Genomic DNA, 17,810 nt, shown 5'->3' with positions numbered 1-17,810 from the left:
ACTGGGAGCGCAGAGTCTCTTACCAACTGGACCAGCAGGGAAGTCCTGGTTCTGACTCTTTTTTGACCCAATCCTACTCATCTTTGATCATTCTTTGCTTTCTGGTCAGATGTTTCAGGTTCACCTTGTACGTTCCCTGCCCGCACATGCAATCAGCCATTTCTTCAACAAGTCCCATTGTCTTTTAGTGAGAAACAGCATTTCAAGACAATCACCTGGCACAAGAAATGTTTATTACTACTGCGTTGGTCATTTTTTCTGGGGCTTTTTTCTTTTTTGGCTGTGCCATGCAGCTTGTGGGATCTCAGTTCCCCGGCCAGGGCCATGGCAGTGAAAGCCTAGAATCCTATCACTAGGCCACAAGGGAACTCCCGTTTCTGGGGCTTTTGAAGGACAAAGCTAGGAATTTTTTTTAAAAGAGATAAAATACCCAACAAATTCACACTGATATTTCTGATTCAAATATAGGACCCCAGGGTAGTACTGACTGTAACATCTTGTACCTGTCTTTTCCTTTTCCCACACTGAGAGTCCTTCTCATGTCACTGGGTTTTTTAGTCCCATCTCCTTTATGAGTGAAGGCAACAGGCACAATTTTCTCATTAGAGTTCAGCGAATCTGCCCTTAATGGAGTTTTTGTCAACTTGCCAGCTCAGAAACAACAGAATGCTCTAGCTGATTTGAGCAAAAAAAAAAGAGGGAATTATTAAAAGATCCTTAGGAAGCTCACAGAATCTCTGGGAGGGCCAGAGAGGCAAGAAGGGAAGAGACAGAGGCAGGAACAAGGCCAGCCATACCACAGGGCTGCCTGGGAAGCCTCACTGCTCCTGTCTCAGGGAGACGCCACTACAGCTCAGCCCAGCGAGACCGGCCCCGGACGCGTCATGCAACCCTACTGGCCGGAAGCTGCATGTTCTGTTGTTGCTGTAACCAGAGATTGGCCTGTGGGGTCTCTTTGTTCCCTCTTTTTTTTTTTTTTTTAAGAAGATGTTGGGGGTAGGAGTTTATTAATTTATTTTATTTATTTTTGCTGTGTTGGGTCTTCGTTTCTGTGCGAGGGCTTTCTCTAGTTGCAGCAAGTGGGGGCCACTCTTCATCACGGTGCGCGGGCCTCTCACTGTCACGGCCTCTCTTGTTGTGGAGCACAGCCTCCAGACGCGCAGGCTCAGCAGTTGTGGCTCATGGGCCCAGTTGCTCCACGGCATGTGGGATCTTCCCAGACCAGGGCTCGAACCTGTGTCCCCTGCATTAGCAGGCAGACTCTCAACCACTGTGCCACCAGGGAAGCCCTCTTTGTTCCCTCTTGAGTGAGTCTCTTGTGAGTGCATCTCATTGGTGACTCTAAGTGACACCTGTGCCCTCCCCACAAGCCAGCTGAGAAGTCCAGTTCTGTTCCTGCCTTGGGTAGACAGGACACATAATATGGAAATCCTGCCAACATAACAGGGTTGCCCCACAAACACCCTGGCGTCCACGGACGGTGCAAATGCAGATGCTCTGAGCTGGTGGTCTCGGAGCCTGTCTGGATATGTATTTTATTACCTGGGCCTACTTACCTGCTTCTCTGCTGAGCATCTTTGAGAATTTCTGCCTGTCCGCATCATCAGCACATCCAAGCTCATCCTTTCTTTCATCTGATATTTGTAGCTACCCCCTGACCCATGGTGCTGCATGGGGCCTATTTATTATTTCTTTTATTTATTTAAATTAATTTATTTATTATTTATTTTTTAAATTAATTTTTATTGGAGTATAGTTGCTTTACAATGTTGTGTTTGCTTCTACTACACAGCAAATGAATCAGCCATACATGTACATATATCCCCTTCCTTTTGGACTTCCCTCCCATTTAGGCCACCACAGTGCATTAAGTAGGGATCCCTTGCTATACAGTACATTCCCATCAGTTTTATGCATAGTATCAATAGTGTATGTGTCATATTTTATTTTATACAGAGTACCAATAGTGTGTATGTGTCAATCCCAATCTCCCAATTCCTCCCACCCCACCCCTTTTCCCCCTTGGTATCCATACATTTGTTCTCTACGTCTGTGTCTCTATTTCCGCTTTGCAACATGGGCTTTTTAAAAATCAAAGTACCTGATACATTTGCTTACATTCTGAGTCCAGTGTTCATTCACCAAGTGAAAGGAAGTTTTAATCAAATAATGTAAATAAATATGTGCTTTACAAGATTCTTGCAGCGTGTGCTCTTCCCTCCACAGAACAAGAAAATGACAAGATTGACGTTTCTACTCCTAGTACAAACTCTTCAATGGCCACATTATCAGGTAAAAAATATTATCTTCTGATATGAAGTTGGTAAACAAGTTTCATTTTTATTTGGCCGTGTGGCTTGCAGGATCCTGGTTCCCCCACCAGGGATTGAACTCAGGCCCTCGGCAGTGAAAGTGAGGAGTCCCAACCACCGAACCACTAGGGAACTCCCCAAAAGTATGAAATTATCAAGACCATGGACTTACATCACACATTAATCATGTCCATTTACAACGTACATTAATAATGACGTTCCTCACTCTAAGTGTATGTTGGGTCTGGCGTATACGCAGGCCTCTCACTGTTGTGGCCTCTCCCGTTGCGGAGCACAGGCTCCGGACGCGCAGGCTCAGTGGCCATGGATCACGGGACCAGCCGCTCTGGGGCCTGTGGGATCTTCCCGGACCGGAGCACGAACCCGTGTCCCCTGCATCGGCAGGCGGACTCTCAACCACTGCGCCACCAGGGAAGCCTAAAAAGTTTCATTTTTATTTGGCCGTGTGGCTTGCAGGATCCTGGTTCCCCCACCAGGGATTGAACTCAGGCCCTCGGCAGTGAAAGTGAGGAGTCCCAACCACCGAACCACTAGGGAACTCCCCAAAAGTATGAAATTATCAAGACCATGGACTTACATCACACATTAATCATGTCCATTTACAACGTACATTAATAATGACGTTCCTCACTCTAAGTGTATGTTGGGTCTGGCGGCACCGACAAATATTATGAGGCCAATGTGTTTAATGACACTTAAAACCTAAATGACCAGCACGTGAAGACAAGCCACTACAATTTTTTCAGCACTTGAAATCATGCAATACTGAATTTTGTAATTTACAGAATTTCATTTAGGAATGATAAACATACAGCTTGAGGTCTTAATTAAGTGCCAAAGACAAAAAGCCATAAACCATCGTAGAATCACCTTGTCCTGCCACAGTAAAAAGGGGTGAAATAATACACAAAAGCAACACGGAAGCAGTATAATCCATGCTTATGTCAGCAAGTTCTGTCCGAAGATGACAGCTTTGAAGAAACAAGCAAAAAGCCACATCAGGCTATGGAAGGTGTGGATGAAAGTACAGCTCGGTTTATGGTATAATATTTACCAATTGCTTTGATCACAAAGTACACAAAAACTGTTGTTTTACTGAGCCCTGTGTACTGGGAGAAGATGTTTTCAACAAATAATACTAGCTCACATTCATTGAGCACTTGTCTACACTGGGCACTGGTGTAGCTTTAGCATCTTTCCCTGTGGCCACTCACTCCTAACCCAACAACCTAAGTGCTATCACCACCCCCATTTCTTCAGATGGAGAAACTAAGGCACAGAGCAGTTAGACAACCGCCTCAAGGTCACCCAGCCAGTAAGTAGGTGGCCAAATCAGGAAAAGAGTCAGGTAGTTTGCCTTCAGAATCCCCACTTGTAACATGATAGCTGCCTTTTCAATTTTATTTGTATTTTATGGGAAAGAATGTAGTATGAAAAATCTCGGAAAATGTAATGCTGATGGATTGGCTGCTTTGGTTGGAATAATGAAATATTTCCAAATAAAGTTTGATGCTGGAAATGATAAGTGTACAAAATGCTACCAAATGTCTCCAACCAATGCAGTTATTCTGATTAGAATCAGAATATGAATCTTCTCAGTATTTTTAAATAAGATTGGAAGTGACCAAGGAAACATTTTGTACCTCACAGAGAGATTCATCTTGCGACAAAGTAACCAGTTGTTGAACTTAATGATGTTATGCTGTTCCCTGTTTGTTTTTTAAGCTAAAAACACCTTTTCAACTTGCTTTTTCTAAAGAAACCTATGCTATGGAGAAATTTGAAAACCAGCGTCTGGAAAGGTTTTCATTAGTAGTTAATTCTGCCGTCAAAAGTGATACCTCATCTGAAAGACCTATCTGTATACTTAAGCTCGGAAATAGAACTGGTAGATAGAATTGGAAATTCAGTATCGTGCTGTGAACAGGCACAGTCAAGGATGACTTGTCCCATTCCAGCCTGTTTTTGCAATTTCTCTCCTGGCTTAAAAGAAAAAAAAAAACTTTATTGAGGTATAATTGACATGCAATAAACTGCACATATTAGAAAGGTACAATCTGATAAGTTTGACATACGTCAGACTTACACACCCCTGAAACCAGCACCACAGTCAAGAGCTCTTTCAGCTTTGATAGCCATGAAATACAAGGAGACCTTAGAACCTGACTTTCTAATTGCTGTATTGCAAAGTGTTAGAACACAATTTAAAAATAAGAAGGTGTTGGGGCTTCCCTGGTGGCACCGTGGTCGAGAGTCCGCCTGCCGATGCAGGGGACGCGGGTTCGTGCCCCGGTCCGGGAAGATCCCACAGGCCGCGGAGCGGCTGGGCCCGTGAGCCACGGCCGCTGAGCCTGCGCGTCCGGAGCCTGCGCTCCTCAACGGGAGAGGCCACAGCAGTGACAGCCCCGTGTACCACAAAAAATAAATAAATAAGAAGGTGTGAGGGTACATAACTCTCCACTCCTTAAGCACATAGCAATGCCCTGCCAGCGAGGGGAGAGGAGAGAAACTTCACAGGGGAGAAACTGACAAACACACCACAGGCAGGTTATCAAGGACGACATGGATAGTGCCAATCATGGGGACAGCTCGTCCCCTTGATATGCTGTGATGGGCACAGCACTTGGCTGTGGTCTTCCTCCCCAGTAACACACAATCCCAGGGTCTTATCATGAGAAGAACACCCCACCAACCCTGGTAGAGGAGCATATCCTATAATATGCCTGACCAGGATGCCTCAAAGCCTTCAAAGTCATCAAAAACAGGGAAAGTCTGAGGAAGCTCCAGTCGGGAGGAGTTTAAAGAGACACACGTAAGTATGTGATATCCTGGGACAGAAAAAGGACACTGGGTAAAAACTAAGGAAATCTCAAAGAACTATGGACTTTAGTTAGAGAGAGAATGAAAGCAATCACTTTGCTTGCACTAAAACTTGTAATATTTCACTGGACCCAACAGGCTTTGTACCTTTAGTGAATAAAATTTGGAAAAAAAATTTCATCTTATGCTTCCCAAATTTCCGTTTATGATAGTACATGCATACAGTTTTTAAATGACTCTCTACAGAGGGCGCAAATTTAAAAGGTTTTACTCTTGGAGGTCGCTGCTCTAATCAGAAAGAGCCACCGACTCCAGCATTTTAAGTTCAATCAGACCTGGGTTAAGTTGGCCTGAGAACTCCTCGAGACTCCTCAAGAAGTCATGCCCCATCCATTTCAAGGACTCTAGAAAAACGTTTTTTATTTGGGTAGGTCCTGTCCCCTTCCCTGGATACCTGGGCCACTCCCTGAGGAAAAGCACAGCAGCCTGCGATTGTGAAGGCCTGCTAGACCCAGTGCCCACAGAGGGCAGGACAGACACCCTTTCCCCTTATTCATTCTACGTAACAAGGCAAGGCACCGACTCTGTTTTACAAGGACCACTTCACCCTTTGTCCCAGAAAAGTACTGCACGTCCCAGACTTTGGCTCTGTGCTGAGGAACATGTGAGCTGGTGGCTGTTTCAGCTGTGAAGTGGGGGGGCAGGGGGCGGGTGCCATAGGGCCTTCTGGTTCCTTCCATCAATCTCGCCCGTGTCCACTTCTAACAAGTCACGTCAGACCGTGCGTTCCTTTGGAGGGGACCCTGGGGCCTGTCCAAATTAACTTAGAGACTCATCACGTCCCAGGGTGTCTCCTAAATCAGAGAATCAGCGTCATGGCAACTGAAACCAGAGATTACTAGGACACCTGGGCTGGCTCAGACCTCGACTGCCAGGTTCCGATTTGTAACTGAGAGCAGACGAGGAGGTCGGATGACCTCACGCCAAAGTCCGCGGGGAGCTGCCGGCACCGCAGGCTGCCAGCAAGGTGGGCAGGGCCACATTCCCCAGAGGGCAAGGCTGAGTCACCGGCAGAAACTAGGGGATGAGCGAGTTTCTCTCAGGACCCTGTGCGGGGAAGGTACCGCCAGGGAGCAGAGTGGAGCTGGTCTAGGTGAGGTCTGCCCCGCAGTCCCTGCCTTACATACATTTCCTTTCAATTTTAAAAAACTAACATCTGCATATAGCATCTATAGATCTACAGATACAGAGCTAGAGCTCTCCATCAATCCAGGGTGAGGGCGACAGGTGAACCTCAGCGCCAGGATGTTCGGATCTACCCTCAGCTCCCTTTGTACTGACCCCATTGGGGTAAAGGAACCCACTGCTATTTCACCAGTCCCAGGCATTTCCGAGGCCCACCACTGACAGCGGTGTGGGTGATGGACACCAGTCCTAAGAGTTGGCCAGTTGGATGAGTCCTGGTTGACAGGCGCCACTTAGGAGGTGACTCCTGGGCCCACTGTCTCCCAGGGCCGACATACACGGAGCAAGGGGATGGACAGTGACAGCTGGGCTTGGGTCTCTGCTTCATCCCTCACCAGGCGGAGGACCTCAGCTTTCTGTAAGATAACAGCCACGCTCTGAAGTTCAGACAATGAAATGAGGCGCTGTATACAAAGCAGCTAGCAGATGGCGGGCACTGACATACAGAAAGCTGGTCTGTTAGGTTTGGAACTGAATCATAATGAATGTAGACCCACATTTTCCAGCTGGTATTGCAGGGGGTCAAGTGAAAGCACTCTTTAGAACACTGGCGGGAACTGGCTTCCAAAAAATGAAATTTCGTCTTTTTCGCGACCTTTCTGGCAACAAGTTGTGAGGCCAGTGCAGGAGGGAGGGGCAGACGGGGATGTGCTGATCGCTATAGACAACCAGCCTGTTCAACTGGTTTGTCCCAAGGTGCTTCCTCGCCAGAGGCTCATAAAATGCACACTCCCTGTATGTACACACATGTGCACTTATACACAGGTACGCATGTATATGCGAGGGACTCTTAACTGCAACATATACTGTAAATCAGCATCAGAGTAAACTAGAGTGAGGACTCGAGATCAGCCCCTGCATTTACTCATACAAGTAGCCGGATGTTAGATGACCAGCGAAAACCACCCCGAGGCACAAAGTGCTGAAAGCAGGCGTGGGGTAAACAAGCCTCCTTCAATGAGAAAAACAGTGCCTACCAGTGGCAGGTTATTTAAGGAACTCAGAAATGGAGGCTGCAAACCTTTCTCTAAAAATTCAGCCACAAGCTCCACTCACTGTTTCCAGAATCAGGAAGAAAAGTCTCATATTAATAAACATTAATTCTATTTTGCTGCACCAAATTCTTAACTTTCGGACTGATTTTATTTCTTTTAGCTAATCATGTAATTCATTCTCAAATTTGATCAAATGAATGATCACTACGTGTTTATAGGAATTTATAGGACGTCGATAGCTCAAAAGGAAACAGTTAATTTAGAGAAGAAAACTGTAAAAATTCCTGATGTACAAACTCAGATGGATTTGTCATCATAAAAAGAAGAAATGTTATATGAAATATTAAGGTAAAGCAAGCAGGGACTTCCCCGGTGGTCCAGTGGTTAGGACTCCACACTTCCACTGCAGGGGGGGAACAGGTTCGACCCCTGGTCAGGGAACTAAGATCCCGCATGCCATTCGGTGGAGACGCAAAAAAAAAAAAAAAAAAAAAGAAGAAGAAGAAGAGAAAGATAAAGCAAGCAGCTCTTATGGAATTTAAAAATATAATTACAAAATTCACTAGAAAGGCTGAAGGTAAGCAGAGCAATCACCTAGATTATAGACTAAAACTAAAGAAAAAGGAGCAACCAGGGAGGCCCGAGGTTTAGCCAATTACAATTTTAGAAAACAGAAAACACGGTGGAGGAAATCATTAAGGAAATAATGAAAGACCAGTTCTCTGAGATCAATAAAAACCACCAGCTTTGAGGCTGAAGCACTTTCCCTCTTATTTTTTAAATGAAAAATGGAATTCAAGCCCAAGAGTCCAGCTTCCTGTACCAATTCCTGCCTCTGCCGTGCAGTGAGAGACCCTCCAGGGAAAGAAGCACCCCTGTCCAGGGCAGAAGGGTTAAAGCCATCACCGCGAGTAATGCCAGGCCAATAAATCAAGGAGTCCTGGTGGAAGTTAAAGTATTTATTGATGTGTTTAAACTCTGTACATTCTCCACAGAGCAGATTAAGGAGTTTGTAGGTGAAGTTTATCTGTGCATAGTGGGAAGAGACACGGATGGGGTAAAGGGGAGGAAGAAGAAAAAAAAACAGTCACAGGGAAATAGAAAAAAAATACACCACAGGTTACCAGAACCTTTAGAATTAAAAAAAAAAAAAAAAAAAAAAGGAAAAGAAGCAGCTGTGAGCGTCAACATCAACTATACAAGCATCACAAAGACTCGTGTGAAGGAAACAAAATCTTCAAAGCTTTCCATGGGGTCTACAGATCATTCTGCGTACAGCCTGGAGCATCCACCTTCCAGAGAAAAGCAAACCTCCCGCATCCTCCCCAGGATGCCGGCCACCTCCTCCTGCTGTCTTCTCTCAGTGAACGGTGGGGACGGTGGAGACCAGTGCCTTCGGAGGGGGTGGGAAATGCCCAAAAAGGAAAACAGCACATCTGGACATTACTCGGGAGAGAAGTGAGCGGTCAAAAGCTACGGTGACTCAACGGCGGACAGTGGAAGAACATCAGGTACAAACTACAGGCTACTTTCTGTGGAAGAACTGGATTCAGAAGGAACGCAGTAGTGGCCCTAATCTGTACACACGAGGCTCGCTGAAAGAAGCTGGAACTCAAATGCTTGCTTTGAGCGCCTCCTTGGTGACAGGACTTGTGTGGAGACACCCAGGTACCCAGTGGTGGGTGCACCAGACTTCCAAGAATCTGGTCCTTCAAAGGAATTTTGAGAGGGGGATCATGATGTATTTTAAGGATCAGTTACGGCTCCTTATTTCAGTTAGTTTCTCAGCAACTTTTTGAAAGCTCATTTAAAGCTTTAAATGAGGAATACTGCCTCTTCTTCTTTTAAAATAAAACCCAGGACAGTGAGCCGTAAAGAGCTGATTGACACAATGTGGCCGGAACAAACGGCCTGCATGTAGCACGTACAGTCTATCACTGAAAATCAACATCTTCCATTTCTACAGAGAGCATGTGTGAGACAATACGACAGAAGCGGGACTCCTGATTAATTTAAAAAAGAAAACTACATCAGTCAAATATCTGTAATAGATAATTTTTTCACTTCATTTAAGGTTTATATATCATATATTGTTATATTAACATTTTTTCACCCATTTAAAAAGAATGGAAATTGTGATTCTACAGTAGTACTTTATAGTCTTAATGATCCAGGAGGTCCGAGTGTAAGATGAAATCCTCCGGAAGTAGCTGTCGGTCAGTCGTAGGTCCAAACCTCTGGACATCTGCTGCCCGCCTCACCCCCCTACTCCAGCCGGGTGTCGTGCTTCACCTGCTTAAATCTGCATCTGCTCCAGGTATTTGTAGGTTGGGTTTTCGTAACCATGATTCTGCATTTTGTTCAGGTGACGCTCTTCTGGGGTGAGCATTGGGTCGACCTGCAGGAAGAAAGACGGGGGTTATCGCGTGAGCCCAAGAGAACTTCCTAGGGCATCAGCAGACCTGAGCTGGACGATCCCCGGGGACCACGGGGTGGACCAAACAAGAGCAGGCGGTGAGGACCCAGGAGGAGGAAAGAGAAAAGAAGAGGGTCAGAGAGTCTAGGCTGCTGAAAGCTGGAGTCCACGCTGGAGAAAACAGTGAGCTGAATCTCCCAGCACCACAGTGACAAGTCTCAGCTCTGCCGCTTCTCTGCGGGGCAGCCTCGGCGAAGGCCCAGGAGAAGCACCAGATGACCTCGGGTCCCCTCCAGCCCTGGAACCCCACAACTAGGCCAGTGTGCAGCAGGAGGTGAAGCCGGATAACTAGGACACACGCATGTGCATTCATTTCCCCCAGCAGATTCTAGTCTTTATTGTATTCATTTTCTAGAATCAAGACACGGTGGACGTTCCCACCACTCACCAACGACAAGTGGTAAGTCAGCAGTTCTAATCACAAATGAGAAGATGGAAGAGAAACAGCCTGGTCTGGCTCTTTCCGAACTTCCTGTTGCTCTTCTCCCCATTGAAAAAGAAGAGTGCTGTTCCTATTTCATATTTTTAAGAATCAATTCACACACATTGCCATTGTTGCCTGAACTGTCATATACCTGGTTTTCTCCTTATAAAACACGTCAAAAAAAAGCAAACTAATAACAAAGAAAGAAAGAAACAGTATCAGCAGTCCTTCATTCTCAAACATCTGTAACGCACCTGAAAACAATCTGAGAAAACAGTTTCCACCCTGTGCAGCATAAAATACTGCTGTGCCTTCCTCGCATTCACGGTCGAAGCCCAAATTAATGCTAAGAGTTGGCAACAGCTCTTGTGACGGGATCAACTTGACTCAGCCGAGGCTGACTTCCGAGACGTGACCTAATAATCCAGGGAGTCGTCTAACTGACGCGCAGCCCCTGACGAGACGCTCGAATTCCGCAAGCCCCCCGACGGCTCACCTCCACGATCCCATGGCTGATGGTGCCGTACTGCCTCTTCCTCAGCATCACCAGGCTGATGACGATGACCGTGGCGATGGCCACCGCAATGACCAGCAGACCGATGAGGGCGCTGCTGCTCAGACTGAAGTCCTCCCGCAGGGGCCCCACGGATTCCTAACGTAACGAAGCAGACGTGCGACAAGGTGTGAGAGATGACAAGCAGCGGGGGAGGCTGTGAGCGTCCGGTCGTGCCTCCAAAAACCCAAGGGGGCACCCGGACCCTGCCGTCCAGGTCGCCGTCCAGGTGGGGGGAGTCCCCACCTTTTGCCATCTCCATGGAGATTTGAACTTGAGCTTTCTTATCCGAAAGCACAGGGGAAATGGGGGACGAGGGACCTTTGATAGCTTAAGATAGCGCAAGGTGCTCCAAGGAGGGAGAGAAAACAGCCGAGGCTGGTGTGGGACCTGCCATCGGGTTTTGGAGCGGGACACATACCGGCCCCTCCTCGAGGCCTCCGACTCTCTCGGCGTTGAGAATCATTTCCTTCACGTCCAGGGTCTCGTCAATGACCTGAAACGGAGGCAGGGGGGTGGGGGGAGAATGTCACCAACTGGGAGGGAGGGCAAATTTAGTGTGTTAAGTGTAACCGCTTCTCGTGCCCTCCATTTACCATTTGGTGGAGGGAAGCAGACGCCTGATGGACACCCACTCACCCATCAGCGCTGCGCCATTCACCTAAGTCCGCTCACCAAACCCCTGAACAAAGGAGCAGGTGTGGGTGCAAAACTACCGTACAGCAGTTGGTCTTTTAAGGGTTGTCACCTGCGTTTTCCTTTAGGTAACCCTTGTGGAGATATTTCAGCACAGATTACCAAGCAGCCACGTTTAAATATCCAATTCAGTTAAAGATAATCCAGAAATGTAAGTGATAAAAATGCTAGATGAATAATTAATAGGTGGCATAAACCTCAGGCAGTGTAAGAACCAAATTCAACTCTATTCCATTTTCAAGTTATTAAATCTCTACTCATTGGAAATGGCCTCTCATATTTTATTCATACCTTTAGTTGCAAATATATTTTCCACTGTATAGCAAGAGATGAGCTTGCTGAAAAATAATTCTTTATTCACACCCGGACTCTAAACAATACAGCGCAGCTGTGGGAGCCGTCAGAGCCTGCCCATCTGCTAGCCTATGGAAACGGACGCGTGGAGGTCCATCTGGGAAGCATCTAAAACCATGCGACTCACTCTAATTATTCCCGAAGTTGACACGGGCACAGAGCAGGGAGAAACGGCTCACCATATTTTCATCCACTTTCTTCTTACTGTTAATCACTTTCTCCTCGGCCCCGATCAGTCCTCCTTCCTGCTCTCCCAGTGCAGATCCTGCGTGGAGAGAGCACACCTGAGTTTCCTGGGATAGGCTGACCTCACGCCAACCTCAAAGCAGCAGCAAACTCCCTCCTGAGGGCCAGGGAGCCCTCACCAAATGCCCCCTCCCCTTTCTCGATATGCTACTTGTTCCCATTTGGGAGGATGCGCTGCGCTCCACAGGGGTGAGTGACGCAAGACCAATGGGTGTCATGGGGGAGGAGAGAGTGCTGTGCTCACTTTGCAAGGCTTCAGGAGAGAATACTTTTTGTACTATAAACAGAAACTGGATCCAAAGGCATTCCAGCATCAAAAAACCCGTGACCCACCCTGTAATATCACCAAGCACCCACTACCCCTCAACTCACTCCTTTTGACACTTCCTCTGAGTGGAAGAAGTGTCACACCAGCAGCGAGCCTGCATGCCCGCCTCAAGCACCGTCTTTTACGCCACAGGCAATTCTTTCTGCCTGAAATACCCTCCCTGACCTTATATCCTTCCTATTTGTTCTTCAAGCTGCAGCTCTTTTTGGGAAACATTCCCAGGTTATAGTACTTAGAGTCACTGTTTGTAATTATTGATTTTCTTCTGTGTCTCTCACTAGGCTGTTACCCTCCCGGGGCTTATCAGACCAGAATGAACAGGAAGGAAGCATTCCCTACGTGGGGGGAACGCTAACACGGGGGTGGATGGTACCTTTCCATAAACAGGGCAAGAATGGCAACAGTCTCTCGTCAAGGTCAGACATTGCCTGGGCCGGCATCACCTGTGTGCGGCACTCCTGATGACAGCGCTCAAAGGTGCAGCTCAAACCCAGGGAGAGGAAAAGTGAGGCGCAATCTTCTCTGTTTTTAGCCCCAAAGCGTGTGACTTCTAGCTCTCCTACCAGTGTCTCGTTAATAGTATTATCTACAGTGCTACCTAGACGCCTGTGATTTGAACCTTTTATAAATAGATCAACCTGGCGGATACTCGGCATTCTAAGGTGACCACCCATAAGTAAGATGCCGACACGAGTATTTGCAAAGCACTGCTGTCCCAGGCTGCCAGAGGCCCAGCCACAGCAAGGCTCTCCGGCTCACGGCCAGACTCCCTCTGGACCCAGAGCCGCTAGTAACCGCACTGCAGCTGCTGCAGCCCCAGGCCAGCTAACGCTTAACTCGTTAGAATGCAGCCAGAAACGAGGCAGCCTTTTTCCCAGAGCTTTCATTTCGAAGAAGAGCTTCACAACCTGATTCTAGGGTGAGTTAAACCAGGGCCGGTTTCTGTAGTCTCAAAATGCCAATGAAACAGCAACACTGCGTTTCCGCTATTTGAGGAAGGGACTCTCTCTCGGCAGGACGCTCACGACCAAGCCGAATAAATTCTAACTCTGCACTCTTTCCATCTCTCTCTCTCCTCCACCTCAGAATTTCAAAGGTCATAGGGCAGGATCCTATTTCAAAAATAATGTGGCACTGAGCCAACGAATTGAAAGTCCTACTACCCGTGCTCGGACTCTCCTAACACTGTTTTGGGTGGTGCAACCCTCATGCTTCTTTAACGCCGACCAAAAGCACTTTGGTTTTATAGCATGAATAAACAAGGGAATTTAACAGACCGAAAGTTAATGTTTAAACTATTCCAACGAATAACAGTTGAAGCATAAGGACAAGTTGAACTTTTAGAAAATTCAACTTCACCTAAACATATCCAAGATGTGCCACCCAGAGGAACATTCACACGGCGATGAAGAGGCATATCCAAGTAGAATAAAACAAAGCACGTGCACGCGAGTGACTCGTGCAGGCAGCTCACAACCCCGTGTTCTGAGAAGCAGCACACACACCACTGCCAAACCCTCAGCCGGGCACGGCACGAGGCAGCCCGGTCAGTCCGAGAACGTGTGCCCTTGTTCACGATGACCCTGGAGGCCGGACTGGCCCCCGCTCCCCCGCCCCCGGAAATGCGGCAGCTATACCACGGTCTGTGAAACAGGAACACCACGGGCTCTGAAGACGGAGGAAGCTGAGTTCAGATTCTGGTTCCTCCACTTCCTAAGCTCATGACTGAACTTTGAGGCTGCTCCAACTGCCTTATCTAGCAAAGAGAGCTAATAACCCTACCGTATCCAGGGTGTTCAGTGGGTTAAACGAGATCAAGCGTGCAAGCCTTCAGCCTGTGCTCACACGCAGCTAACTTCATCTGAAAAGTGGAGACTCGTTACAGCAAGAGTTCACTTGTCTCAACCTGTTTCATCCATCAGCTTCTACTATGATCTGAGGGACGCTACATCTTGGGGGACATGAGACAGCTGGAAACAGACACTCGGGCATGGACAAAAGGCAGAGGACAGCTAAGAAAGGGAAAAGATGTATGTGGGAGCAGCAGAGAAAAAGAAGTAAAATGAAATGGCTCTCCACCCGACCATAAGCGTGTTTTTATTTGTCCTAGGAATTTGCAACCAACCTGTTTAAGCTGGGTATACTTTTAAGGTCTCCCCAGCTTAAAAGGATTTATGAAGGCTCTACTTTGGTTACTCTGTATGCCTCTGTACTCTCTGGACATCCAGAAGGGCAGCTCAGGATGGCCACCGGGTAAGCAAACCCACGGACACCGGGTTCTGGGTGCCGGAAGTCAGGCTCCTCTGGTCCTCCCACAGCCATGTCTGAAGGCACGAGGCGGAAAGCATCAGGTGGTGGAATGAACGGAGCGTGAAACTTCCGGGCAAGTGAAAGGAATGAAGGTCTTAGGGGTACATCTTTGACAAAACCAACCTGTTTTCATTGGGTGATACACTTCCGGCTGAGTGTCTAGCAGAAAGGAAAGCAACAAAAACAAAACAGCACAAGAGGAGATTAAGAAAAAAAATCCCTTCTTTCAAAATTCCTACCTTTGACTTGACTTTCTCTATAACGTGAACAAAAGCGTACTCTTCCTTACAAACTGGGCCTGAGCTGCCCCACAAGCAAACGGCGGTAAGAGCTACAGCACATGACTGCAAGGAAGGGAGAGGAGGCAGGCGGTCTTGGGTCTTTTGGGGGAACTTCTGTGAGATTCCCAAATTATTTAGCTTAGCCCCAAGTTATTTTTCTTAGAAAACAACAAAAACACAAGTCACCACTGGTTGTGGTTTTCTGAGAAGGAGACAAGGTCCCAGTTCACAAATGTCCAAACGAGACGCGCCCCCATCCCAACAAGCTGAGGAAGTAGAGCCACCCTGCGGCCCCGTGGGTGGGGTCTGAAAGAGCAGGCTTAGGGAGTGCGCTGGCACCTCGTTATGTATCTGGCTCCTTCCTCGGATTCTCTTTTACTATCAGAGGGTCAACTATACTGAGTCGGTACCTCTGAGAGAGCTGGTTTGGAAGGAAGGCACTTGTGTTAGGGTCTGGAGGCCAAGCCGGACGCTACCTTCCTCGGGCCTCCGTAGCAGCACCACCGGGATCTGCCTAGGACTCAGGACCGCATCAACTCAGGCTCAAATCCTTACTCTCTACCTACAAGCTACGTGACCTGGGCAGACACTTAACCTCTTTAAACCTCGGATCCCCAAATGGGCAACACACCCAGTCCCTACCTCAGAGGGTTACTGTGAGGATAACAATATAAACGAGAGCATCCACGCACAGTGCTTAGCCGAGGCTGGCGTATTCTACAGCGGTGGCCGCTACTTTGTGGGCCACAACAGCAGCCCGCAAATAAATAGAAACTGATTGCACACCCTGATCTCAGGGCCTGGGCTCGGCAGCTTGTCTATTTCTCGTGCAGACCCACAGCTTTTTTTTAAATTTATTTTTGGCTGCCTTGGGTCTTTGTTGCTGCGCACGGGATTTCTCTAGTTGCGGCGAGCGGGGGCTACACTTCTTTGCGGTGCGCGGGCTTCTCATTGCGGTGGCTTCTCTTGTTGCAGAGCATGGGCTCTAGGTGCGCGGGCTTCAGTAGTTGCAGGGCATGGGCTCAGTAGTTGTGGCTCGCGGGCTCTAGAGCGCAGGCTCAGTAGTTGTGGCACACGGGCTTAGCTGCTCCGCGGCATGTGGGATCTTCCCGGACCAGGGCTCAAACCTGTGTCCCCTGCACTGGCAGGCAGATTCTCAACCACTGTGCCACCAGGGAAGCCCCCAGACCCACAGCTCTGAGAGATCCCTACAGACGTCGAGAACCGGCAGGGAATGGAAGAAAGCAGGCCTGCGCAGGAGGAGGCAGAGGGACAGCTTCTCAGCCCGCCTCGCACTCGAGTGGGTCAGGTCACCTCTGCAGCCCCCTGTCACCTACCTCCCAAGACTGTTAGGAAAAGATAATGACAGCCTAGAACACGAAAGTGCTATTTAAGCTGCAAAGGGGCTTCCACGTGGAAGGCCTCACACACTGGAGGCAGCTGATGGGACCAGGACAAACAGTGGGCTTTAGGCAAACTGTCCATAAAATGGGAGAAACATCACAAACCTCCCGACGTTACTGAAGGCTCCCCACTCGGTGCCTGCACGCGGCAGGTGCTCGGTGAATCCCGGCCCCTCCCCTGCTCGACCTGCACCGGGAACACAGTCTCCCCAGCACGAGCCCGTCCCAGATCTGACTTCAATTTTCTAACTGCATTCTTCCCCGCCCCCTGGCCCCCCGCTGCCAAGCTGGGCTGTTACCGCACACGCACCTTCGTTCTCAGGCAGGGATGGGAAGGGATGGAGGGGGTGGAACGGCAGGACCTCGTCGCTCTCCTCTGAGCTCACCCGCACGTCCACGGGGGTCTCTGAGATGGAGGCGGTGAACTGGTCCATGTCTGCTCGCTGTTCTTGAAGCAGCTCATCTGACAAAGACAGACACGCAGGAGCCAGCTTTTCAGAAGGATCTGGTTTCTAGGCACAGGATAGCCTGCATGGGGCTAATTCGTGTCATTAAGGGTGGGATGTGAGCTCTGCCTGAAGGGGCGTCTCACCAGCTCGCAACACAGGCCACGCACGACCCCCTCCTCTCTCCTGAGGGTGTGCTCCCTGACCCTGCTGACTGCAGAACCTCGGCGCTGGGAACCCCACGGCTGCATCCTGGGCCCCCCCTCTCCTCGATCAACTCCCTCTGGGTAAGTGGTTTCGTCCTACGGCGCAGTTTTAAATACCATCCACGGATCGCGACTCCCAAACCTGTATCTTGCACCTGCATCCCCGACCTCTGGCTCATCCACCTGGTAGCCTGCTGCACACCTCTACTTAATGTCTGAGGGCAACTTCTATTTTAACAGGTAAAGAGAATGCAGCACCTGAGCAAAATGTAGCCTCACCACCCACTCAGCTGCTCACAGGGAAAAAGCGCAGAGCCAATGCTTTTCTTTCTCTCACCCCCCTGCCCTGTCCAGCCCATCAGCGCATCCTGTTCACCCTTCCTCTGAAACATATCCTCAGGACCACTCATATCTCCATCTCCTCCATTCCCATCTCTGTGCACTCAGCCATCCCCTCTCTCCTGGATTTTTACAATTGCTTCCTGGGTGGTTTCCAATTTCCATCAACTCTCAACATAGCCGTCTAGTAATTGTTTTTTAAAGTTCACATTTTTAAAAAACATATTCCAGATCTAGTCACCTGCTGGTTTAAAACCCTCGAAGGGCTTTCAATTATCCTAGAATAAAATCCAAACTCCTTGATGGTGCTAAAATCTCTCTACTCAAACGTCAGGCTCCGCAGTGGTCGCTTCCT

The 17,810-nt window shown here is 48.3% G+C and overlaps 1 protein-coding gene across 6 annotated transcripts in view; it reads right to left on the bottom strand.

Moving 5' to 3' along the window:
- Window positions 1–8,337: 8,337 nt before the first annotated feature.
- APLP2 (amyloid beta precursor like protein 2) overlaps window positions 8,338–17,810 on the bottom strand; it is a 36,142-nt gene continuing 26,669 nt past the window's right edge. For 2 of the 6 annotated variants that reach the window (XM_024756846.1, XM_024756850.1), the window contains 6 exons: window positions 16,775–16,927; window positions 14,904–14,939; window positions 12,076–12,161; window positions 11,268–11,342; window positions 10,790–10,945; window positions 8,338–9,791 (listed from right to left, as the gene is read on the bottom strand). In XM_024756846.1, coding sequence (XP_024612614.1) covers window positions 9,690–9,791; window positions 10,790–10,945; window positions 11,268–11,342; window positions 12,076–12,161; window positions 14,904–14,939; window positions 16,775–16,927 — 608 coding nt within the window. In that variant the 3' untranslated portion in view covers window positions 8,338–9,689. The remainder of the gene's footprint in view (window positions 9,792–10,789; window positions 10,946–11,267; window positions 11,343–12,075; window positions 12,162–14,903; window positions 14,940–16,774; window positions 16,928–17,810) is intronic. The other 4 variants (XM_024756849.1, XM_024756851.1, XM_024756847.1 and 1 more) reach the window with 3 other exon arrangements.

The sequence above is a fragment of the Neophocaena asiaeorientalis genome, unplaced genomic scaffold (assembly GCF_003031525.2).
Source record: "Neophocaena asiaeorientalis asiaeorientalis breed wild unplaced genomic scaffold, Neophocaena_asiaeorientalis_V1.1 scaffold424, whole genome shotgun sequence".
Classification (NCBI taxonomy): Eukaryota; Metazoa; Chordata; class Mammalia; order Artiodactyla; family Phocoenidae; genus Neophocaena; species Neophocaena asiaeorientalis.
Note: the sequence above shows the minus strand (reverse complement) of the source record. Positions and strands in the feature narration are given on the sequence as shown.